Below are 10592 nucleotides of genomic sequence, written 5' to 3'. Positions count from 1 at the left end.
CAAGTGATAATGGAAACCACAGGAAAAAATAAGAGAGCAGATGGGGACAGACATATGCCTGGGGCCTGGGGAATCGGTGGAGCTGGGAGACTGAACAGTTTGAATTTGGAGAGTGTGGGTGGCGGGAGGGTGTGCGGGGGGGGGAGGAGAGGTGGGGGTATTTCTGGATCTCAAACATCTTCCTCCTCCCTCTCCCCCCCCCCCCATCACGTTGCTACAGCTCGGGAGGGTCCCGCGAAGCAGCAGAGCGAGGGCGCCAAGTCCCAGGCAGGGAGGGTAACATTTGACTGACGGACGTAATCCTCCCCCGCAGCGGAGAGCTTTTGATCCGCCGGATGGGGGCGCTGGCGGCGGGGTTCCCGAGCCGAGCGGCCGCCCGCCCGCTCTCCCCCGCCTGCCGGAGACTTTCCCCGGGTGAGGGCGCTCGGGGTTGCCGGCTCGTCACCGGCTCCCGCGGCCGGCTGAGCTGGGGCGGCGGCGGCGAGCGAGGGAAGCAGCCACGCGAATCTCTCTGTATCCGGCTTCGGGCAGAGGCGGGGACCATAGCGCGGAGGGAGGGGACGCGGCGGGAGGTGCCGCCCGCCCGCGCCGCGGAGGTGTGTGTGTGTCTGCTGGGGGCCGGCCGGCGGGAGCGGGGTGCGTGGCTGGGATCGGCGGGGGGCCAAGAGGGGGGACGGTTGGCGGCCCGGCCTCTGGTGCCCTCCCCCCGGGGAGGTGGGCAGGGTAACGGTTCCAGGCTGGCTGCGCTGGAGCGCCACGAGCTAACGCGTTCACCGTCCAGGGCCCGGCGGGAGGCGGGTGGGTGCCTTATTGAATAGTGTGCGCGGTTCCTCGGGCTCCCGGTTTCATCTGGACTCGCTCTTTGTGTCGGGTTTTGTTCGGCCGTGTGAGGGACGCTCGTTGCTGCTAAGCCCGCCCCTCGGCCAGGTCTGTATTGTTTTGGCTTTTAGTTTCCCCCTGCAAGTTTGTGTAGCCCCCTTGTGGACGCACCACCAGCAACCGATTTGTCCCCCCTCATCATGTAGCAGCCTGACTGGTGTAGTTCCTCCAAACATATTAAGTAGTGAGTAATAGCAGAGGCAGGGTTTATTCTCTTCTCTCCCCCCCCGCCCCCGCCCCCGCCGTACTTCGCATCGATTTTTGTTCACATGCACCTCCTGTGGTGTGTGGCACCTTTCCACCCTCCATTGCTGTGTGGGGTGTGCTGTGTTGTGTTGTGTTGTCTTTCAGGCAGATCTCATGCAGCCTTCCTCTCCCTGTAGTGCGTGTGGTGTGTTGTATCTCTCTTCCCCCCCCCCTTTAGTTTCATGTGAAGCGAGAGACACTCACGTTTCATTTTATTTTATTTTTTTCCTTTCCCAGGTGCTGAAAAGGAAAAGGAGGGCTGCAGCAGCTCCCAGAAGCAGGCGCGAGGGAATTTCCCCCTCACCCCTACAGGAGCGTTACAATTTCAGCTGCCAAATCAGTGGAGGAGAGAGACTTTCGCACTACGCCCCCCCCCCCCAATCTTAAATATACAAAAAGCGGAAGAGGAGCCAGCAGCAGGGGAAGGGGGTGGAGGGGAACGGCAATATTGTTGCAGCTATAGTGGCCGAGGCTGATGGCGGAGTTTGGCAGCAGGGGTGCTGCTACTGGTAGCAGCAGGGGCGGGGGGCTTCCCTCGTCCCCGGGTCCTGTCCAGGAGCAGGTGGCTTTCAAGGCAGGAGATGGGGAAGGAGGAGGAGGCGGCGGCAGCGGCAAATCCTATGTTGACAGTGCAGGCGACGGGGTCTCCAATGGGGACTGCGCTCTGGTCGGAGAGGAGACGGGATCAGCCCAGCCCGGCAGCAAGAGAGGATGTTCTACCGTGCAACAGAGGGAAAGCAAATCCGGCATCCCCCGGAGGAGCAGTATTATCAAGGTATGAGGGCTTGCCCCGCCCCACCGCGGGGATTTCTTCTTGCCTGGGCGGGAAGAGATGGGGGGGGGAGGTTGTCTGGCTCACGTAGTCCAGTCTCCGCTGAAAGGATGTGTTGGATTTGGCGTGGGTGACTTGATCTGCCATGGTACATAGTGGACAACTGGGGCGGGGGAACCTTATGCACAGGGTGTTATTGATCTTGGAGGGCTCCTAGCCCAGAGCTGGTGGAAGGGAAGGCAGAGCCTGGTTGGCTACTAGCAAGCCGTGGATGACAGGATCCCTGCTTATTATCTGTGATGATGGGTGCACCGGTGCAGAGCAATTTTGTGGCTCCATTGGGGAGGTTAGAGGGAGACACACACACAGGTGATGGAAAACCAGGCGTTCATTGGACTGCGGGTCAGAGAAGGCAAAATATGAAGGCTTCCTCCTTAAAGGGGTCAGTGCATCTAGTAATAGATTATGTTGTACTTTACTTAGCAGCAACCTTTGGCTACTGTTACCTGTATGTAGATTTCAGCTGCTAATGTTTAACATGAACAGACAAGGGCAGGTTTTACATTATGTAAATCATTGGAGGAAGGGATGCAAGATTTCTGACAATAACCATTTATGTAAGTACAGGTATTCCCTTTCCTTAAACCCCAGGCCCTTAAGAGGTGACAGTTTGTCTTGGGTTAATTATCTTTCATAGCTCCAGCAGATAGGCCTAAAGAGCTTTAAAAAAATCTTACAAAAAGAAAGCAAGTTTTTTAAATTTAAAAGTACATTAGAGGTGAGTTTCACTGACTGATATAAATTAACTGTTTTTTGTCTTCCTGTTACACATTTTTGGACACATGTAATAATGTATGCTGAAATAAGAATATGTATTTTTGCTAGAGGAACAATAGTGAAGTATATCAGGAAAAGTTAGCCCAGTGGTGTCTTTCAAGTTGTGCTGTATTAGACTGCAGGACCTTGGTTTGAGAGCCAAGGAGAGGACAAGGACAGACAGTGGTGGAACACGGTTGACAGCTGTGTACCCACCCTTCCTGTCAGAGTGATGATGCTGGGTGTGGTGGAACAATAAACAAGAGGCAGTTAAACATTGTGTTTGCATAATTTAATATTCATTGGACCTGCCAAAAATCTTTTGATACAAGATCAGTGTTAATTTCTACGCTTGTCATCTTCTCTGGTAGTCCAAAAAAAGCCAGTGTTGTGTGCTGTATGTAACATGTGGTTGTGATATTGATTTTCAGTGTATCCTCTCTTTATATGTTTGTAAGGTCAAAACAAGTATACAGAGTTTCAAGGTACAATATAATAAAACTAAAGAGTACAAATGTGGAATATTAAAGTGATCTTTTCACGTATAGTATTGTCTCTTAAACACATCATCTTTAACTCTAAAGTTCTTCTATTTCTCTAGAAATTTCTGAAGCAATGATGTCTGAAAGTTGCTAATTAATCTCAATTTCATAAATTTGAACACTGATGTATTTTATCTTAGTACTGATTAATATTTTACTTTGTAGTTTAGATAAGTAAGATGAAAAATTTCAGTGAAAGCCAATAATTTTTGAAATTATTTTGGCCATATTTCTTTTAGTCTTGGGTACCTTAAATTAGGTACCTAACTGAAAATGGCTTGACTTCCAGAGTTGCTGAGTGCCCTTCCTCCCATTGACTCCTATAGAATTCACAGGTGCTTTGAAAATCCTGTAGATGCTTACCTTTAGAAGCCAGTCTGACAATTTTAGTGGCAATATTTAGTTTTATCTTAACATTCAATATCTGACACTTGTGCACCTAGTACTACATAGCATAAATCAAGATGCACGTCTTTTCACTGTCATAGTCCAGTTTATAAAACTTTTTTGGGGAATTTAAGTGGTTTATTTTTATATGCTGGGCTAAACTCTACCCTTTCCAATGAAAATGGGTGTTTATGTGAAATCTCATCGAAACTCCTGTCTGCTACAAGAAGTGCAGTTTTCTTACCCTTTACAATCTATTTGAATCACGGAACTATGTTAGTGGATCCGGCGGGTAGTGAAGACATACCCTAAGAATGGTGGTAGTAATTAGATGTAAACTGATGTAACACCTGGTCAGTGTTTCAAGACACCTTGTTTTGCATGCTAAATATTGCCTGGGCTCCTGAGTTATAAACAACAAATTGTTTGCAGTGTTGTTGTAGCTGTGTTGGTCCCAGAATATGAGAGAGACAACAGCAAATTTATATTAAAACAGTAGTCTCAGTTAATATTATATTCTTTGGAAGTGCACGTGTATAGGAAAATCAGGATCCAAAAAAATATTTTACTCCAAAAGACTGCATGGTAGTGATTTCCAATCCTTTCTTTGAACCTTCATTGGTAATAGGTAGGCACAGAAGTACACCCCACTTCCATATCTCCGTATCTCATAATCCCATATCTCTGGACCGTTGCTGCGTTTTTTTCTTATCCTCCATCTTTCCCCTCTGTTCTTTCCTCTTTGTTTGTTCTGTGTTTTTCCACCTTTCTGTATTTAATAATTTTTTGCTCTTGGTTTTCCTTTTTGTACCCACTTCACTGATGGCTCTTCTTTCTCCCTCATGGGATGGCTGTTTGCTTCTTGGGTGTGAAGTATTCATAAAGCTTGATGTGCTCAAGTGGCTGAGCTAAGGTTTAAGAAAAACAGAAGATGACCTTAAGATGAGGGCTGCTGCTTGAGCTTCTAGCCCTGAGCATGGGAGCGGTATCCATGGCCAAGTGTATTAAAGGATGGTGCGGGAACAAGTAAAGATAGATTGTGTTCAGTGAAGCGTGCTGCTTTACTTGCATATATTGGAACAGATATGGGCCTTGGGTGGATCGGTGTTCATGAAGCTATTCTCTCTTCTACTGTTCCTTTCCTCTGTACCGTGTCATCCTCCCACAGTGGGAAATGTTATACTAGGGATTATTCCAGGAAATATCACTGTACCTTGTTTGCATGTCTTGCAGGGATATCCAACTCATGAACTTCAGTGGTTTACTAGTGCATGATGGGAGAATGAAAGATGTTAGCAATATTCCAGAATGCTCAGCTTGGTATTACTACTAGCTAAGGTTTCCTATATAATTGCCTTTAATGTAAGAATTCCTTTGTACAGTATAAAATCCCTATTCCTATCGCAGGTGAAGTTGCCCTCGCTCTATGATCTTTTCCCTTTCATTACTTTAATCTACAGCTGACTGATTTTTATAGCTCAATAGGTTTGAAACTAGGCAGTCAGAATGTAGCTCCCTCAATCAAGATGCTCCTGGGCCAGACTTTTTCAGGTTTCTGCCTTTCTCCTAGCTAGTATATGGTGTCTCATTGATCAGGATTGTCAGATAATACAAGTAAATCTCTTGCCTGAAGACCCAGAAGCTGCTTCATAACTTTCTGAGGTTACCTATATAGGTCTGTCTGTCTGTACTCTTATTTCCAGTAAACCCAGTAAGCTATGGGAAAGGATGAATAGCAGCAGTATTATTTCTGTTCATGTGTCTTCTCTTCCCCTCAGTTCAATGATAGGGCATAATTCCTATCACTAAATTATAAAAGTGGCAATGAGCATATAACTTTTTTGTTAGACTCTCTATGAGGTTATATTTATAGCCCTCAGGGGTTTCAACATGTGGCATATGTCAGTGATGTGAAAGGCATGTCACTACTTGCTAGCAACAAAGTGACCAGGACACCTCAACATCATTGTTAATTTGTGGTGTGCCTCTCAGCTGACAAGACATGTCTTGCTTCTTCCCTGAGATACATGCTACAAATGATGCAACTTCCTCTCGTAATTTGTTAAACATTTATTTATTTTTAACTTGTTTCAATCTATAAGAAGTACTAATCAAAACATTATTGAGACGTGCAATATTTTAAAAAACAAACAGCTTTACTAATTGGCACAATGCTAGCAAGACAGCAGTTAAAGAGAAGTTCTGTGTATCTCTGCCAGAGTCTATAAACATATTAACAAAATATTGTGCTGAGTGGCATCAGTCTGTTATGGATTTAAAAGAATCAGCATGGATACTTTCTTGTCAACTGCCAGGATGAGGAGAAGGTCCAACAAGTACACAGTTATTTCTGTACCATAGCTAGGTCTAAAATGAGACTAGAATTCCCCCCAGGAAATTTGAGGACTGAATGTATTGTATAAATTCATAACAACAATGAGGAGTCCGGTGGCACCTGAAAAACTAACAGATTTATTGGGCAGAAACTTTCGTGGGTAAAAAAAACACTTCTTCAGATGCGTGGAGTGAAAATTACAGATGCAGGCATAAATATACTGACACATGAAGAGAAAAGAGTTGCCTTACAAGTGGAGAACCAGTGCTGACAGGGCCAATTCAATCAGGGTGGATGTGGTCCACTCCCAATATTTGAGGAGGAGGTGTCAATACCAAGAGAGGGAAAATTTGCTTTTGTAGTAAACCAGCCACTCCCAGTCCCTATTTAAGCCCAAATTAATGATATTAAATTTACAAATTGTTGCTCTGCAGTTTCTCTTTGAAGTCTGTTTTTGAAGGGGTTTTTGTTGAAGTATGGCTACTTTTTAAATCTGTTATAGAATGTCCAGGGAGATTGAAAGTGTTCTGCTGGCTTTTGTATGTTACCGTGCCTGATGTCTGATTTGTGTCCATTTATTCTTTTACGTAGAGACTGTCTGGTTTGGCCAATGTACATGGCAGAGGGGCATTGCTGGTACATGATGGCATATATCACATTAGTAGATGTGCAAGTGGATGAGCTCCTGATAGTTCACAATAACCTTTTCCAGAAATGAAGGCTTGAGATAAGGCAAGATTGTAATTTCCTGACTAAGAGCCTACCACAGAGGTGGGCAAACTATGGCCCATGAGCCACATCCAGCCCACGGGACGGTCCTGCCTGGCCTCTGAGCTCCCAGTCAGTGTGGCTAGCCCCTGGCTCCTCCCCTACTGTCCTTCCTCCCCTGCAGCCATGCCACCACGCGGGCAGCGCTCCTGCCACTCCTGTTGGGCAGTGCGGGTGGTGGGGCTGTCTCTGGTGGTGCTGCTGCTCCTGCTGCTCTGAGCGGCATGGTAAGGGGACGAGGCGTGAGGAGGGGGTTGGATAAGGGGCAGGGGGTCCCAGGGACAGTCGGGGACAGGGAGCAGAGGATGCTTGGATAGGCGGTGGGGTCATGGGGAGTGTGGTGATTTGGGGTGTGGGGTCCCGGGAGGGGGTGGTCAGGGGACAAGGGGCAGAGCGGGCTGGATGGGTCAGAGGTTCAGAGGGGGCGGGGGCAGTCAGGGAGCGGGAAGTGGGAGGGGGCCAGGCTGTTTGGGGAGGCACAGCCTTCCCTACCTGGCCCTCCATACAGTTTTGCAACACCGATTGGCCCGCAGGCCAAAAAGTTTGCCCACCCCTGACCTAGCATCTTTATAATGAGATATTGTTGGTAGCCTGTGATAGGTGTTGACTCCCCCTCCCCCTCAATAATGGACTCTGTCTCTCTGTTAGATTTTACAACTAATGATAGCCCAAAATTCTTCAAGTAGTTCTGGAACCTCAATGAGCATAATTGGCTGAAACTCAAGGAAAGAAACGGACTATTTCTCCTTCTCTTCCCTGACATAGAATTTAGCCCATGGACACAGCCATTCCAGTCCAGATTAAATCATTCTTTTCTGTGAAGTAAATTGAAAATTTCTCAAGCAATAGACACTGGACAGTATCTGAACAGAAGCAGCCAAATTCACTAAGTAGCCAAATGTCTGCTACCTGGAGCAATTTCATTTACTATGATGATGCAGATGCTATGGTGGAGGAAAAGAGAACCTTCTTTGTTTCAATCACAGCTTCAGTATAGGACTTTAAAATTTATGCTATGATCGATCTAGTTTGGAATATGATTTCTGCCATCTGTACTCTGACCTCCTCTCTAATAGTTTCATTTGATGCAGAGAATCAGTATATCAGTGTGACACAAGAGACCAGCAGGAGGGGACATTTAGAAACTATCCTCTCTATAATAGAGGACAATAGATTGTTATGTTGTCTGACGCATACTGTTCTTAAAACAATGAAAAAAAAATTCGACCTGTTGTTCTTCCCAGACAACTGAAACTTCAAAACAAGACATCAAATGAATTTTCAGACACAACTTGACTTATTCATGCCAAAAGTTTAACTTCTGAAATTTGGAAGCTAGTCTCAGGAGCTGATCTGTAAACTTTTGAAAATTAATGCATTGCATTGGAGTTTAGTCAAGCAATAGGTGTGAAATTGCATGTAATTATAGGCAGGGCTGGTAGTGCCACCTATTTTTAAGATTACCCAACACTTCCTATCATAAGACCCTGTTTTCAGTTGCTTGTAATTTACCAAGTTTTAACACTTTGGGCTGAAATTTTCCATGCCAGGTGTCTGCCTCAGGCTGAATTATTTTTTGAAAATTTTAGCCAAACTGGTTCAGCCATTTCTGAGAACAAAGGCTAGGTGGAAATATGTTACTTTGCCCAAGTTTAAAAAAAAAATAGGTGACCATTTTTTTTAAACAGCTCTTACACCCCCATGCTTTGGAGAAGGACCTTGTCATTTGGTAAGGGGGGTGACTTTTGTGTCAGGAATGTGTCTTTCGAAGTTCACACATGCTCAGTAGAAACATTTTCAATTTTAGCAGCTAAAATCTTCTGTCCTCACTGAGCATGCCCCCGCTTCTCCAGCTTCTACATATGACTGGAATGTGGCATCCCTGCAGAGCATCAGAACAAAGACTGAGCATCTTCCAGCCAACCTAGAATTACAGGACTTTACCTATACTGGGAACTGGAATTGAGAGCAAGGAGCTTGTCTCTCCTGTGCTCTCAATGACCCTCCTGCTGGTGCCCAGGCAGCAAGGAGTAGGAAGTTGTCTGGTTCAAAAGCAGAGGAGACATCTTTTTCAAAAGGTGGTGGAACGTTTCTGGATACTTTGTAAAATTCCTTTACCTCGTACTTGACAGCATCATAATAAGGAAAGTGCAGGCCCGCTGTGTAGCCAGCATGCTTTGTTTTCCAGTCTTCAAGGTAGCAATGTTTTAACAATACTTAAACAAAATTATGGGAAGAGAGCTTTTTAAAATTAAACATTGTTTTAACATTCATTGTTTAGTCTGTATAAAAGTATATTGTTATAACAAATGACAGGAATTCTTTCAGTTGACTGCCAGAATCTTTGTTTAGACTCGTCTCTGCTTACTAGTTGATTTTGGTATTTTCAGTAAAGGCACTTGTTTACATGAGTTAACTGACACTCAGTAAATAGAAAAAAATAAGATTGTTTCCAAAATTATGGAAGCTTAACAAATTTGTTGGAGGTAAATAAATTTGGAGGTGGGATCCAACATACTGTGCCTTGCCAATTATTGTAAAAAAACAAAACACAAAACAAAACAACTTTCTAAATGTGTATTTGACTTGTTTGTTTATTTATTTATTTTAGCCATGTTGGTCCCAGGAGTTCAACTTCTGTGTTGCTGAAATAACATTTAAAGCCACTGAAACTAGTTCTGTAACTATACATGCTAAATACAATGCATTTTATATAACATAAGGCAGTAAGAATGCTGTATAATATTCACTTCAGGAAATACCTTGGATCAAGAGAAATTATTTTGTCATTCATAAGGAACAACTTCTAAACTCATTTTTCTTATGAACCCACACTGGAGTGTTTTAAGAGATGTATCCAGTGGAAACCTAGGAGTTTAAGTATAAACTCATGAAATGCGGGAGATGAGAATGTGGTTATTCATTGAACATCACTACCATGTAGTGGAAAGAGACAGACCGTTACCTTAAATAACTTGAGTTCACATATTGCCACTTCCCAAAGAATCCTCAAAACATTTTACAGTCTGTGCAACGCTATTGAAAAGCAACCTCTTTCAGGGGTGGAAGGAGCATACAGACAACCAGTACGCAGTAATTATACTCTAATAAATGTGTTAGTCTCTAAGGTGCCACAAGTACTCCTTTTTTTTTTTTATGGATACAGACTAACACGGCTGCTACTCAGAAACAATGGTCAGTGGGTAGTATTTGGCCAAAGAGATAGATAGATATAGGCAGTCCTAAATGCCTACAAAAATAGCATGAGAGCTTAAATGTCCTTTTTTCTATAAGGTCTCATCAAACATATCCTTGGATTGCTGTGTAGCCAGTATCTATGGCTTTCTAAGGCTCTATGTGGCCTCAGACTGCAGACATTGAGTACTGAGCTGAGAATGTTTCTCAGATGACTGCTAGATTAATTACTGGTAATTTCTAGTCTCTTGTCTTTCTTAGTCTCTTATAATTGTATCTTGTTACTTTTTCCCTCGTGGTTTCCCCACCTCTCCTTTCCCTCCTCCCATTGTAGTAGATACATCATTGCACTCCACAGCTATTGCTTGGGGAGGGTAGGTAGTTTCTAAATCTGCTTGCGCCTTTTTGAGTTTCCTTAATCTAAAGTGATGTATGTTGCATGCTTGTTGCTTCAGCAGCAAACGGCCAGAGTTTGCTTTAGAATTTAGGGTGGTAGATTGCATTATACCATCAGTAAGTCACTGGGCTGAACATAAGAATGGCCATACTGGGTCAGACTAAAGGTCCATCTAGCCTAGTATCCTATCTTCCGACAGTGGCCAATGCCAGGTGTCCCAGAGGGTATGAACAGAACAGGTAGTCATCAAGTGAT

At 44.5% G+C, this 10592-nt stretch overlaps 1 protein-coding gene across 4 annotated transcripts in view; it reads left to right on the top strand.

The window, feature by feature from the left end:
- The first annotated feature begins 357 nt into the window (after nucleotides 1-357).
- The window catches only part of PLCL2 (phospholipase C like 2), a 175773-nt gene continuing 165538 nt past the window's right edge, over nucleotides 358-10592 (top strand). Inside the window, exons 1-2 of one of the 4 annotated variants that reach the window (XM_043509092.1) lie at nucleotides 358-596; nucleotides 1363-1900. In XM_043509092.1, the coding sequence (XP_043365027.1) occupies nucleotides 1601-1900 (300 nt within the window). In that variant the 5' untranslated portion in view covers nucleotides 358-596; nucleotides 1363-1600. Of the gene's footprint in view, nucleotides 597-785; nucleotides 928-1362; nucleotides 1901-10592 lie in introns of those variants that run through there. The other 3 variants (XM_038392111.2, XM_038392112.2, XM_038392115.2) reach the window with 3 other exon arrangements.

Source organism: Dermochelys coriacea, chromosome 2, assembly GCF_009764565.3.
Source record: "Dermochelys coriacea isolate rDerCor1 chromosome 2, rDerCor1.pri.v4, whole genome shotgun sequence".
Lineage (NCBI taxonomy): Eukaryota > Metazoa > Chordata > Testudines > Dermochelyidae > Dermochelys > Dermochelys coriacea.
This window is presented reverse-complemented; position numbering and strand designations above follow the sequence as displayed.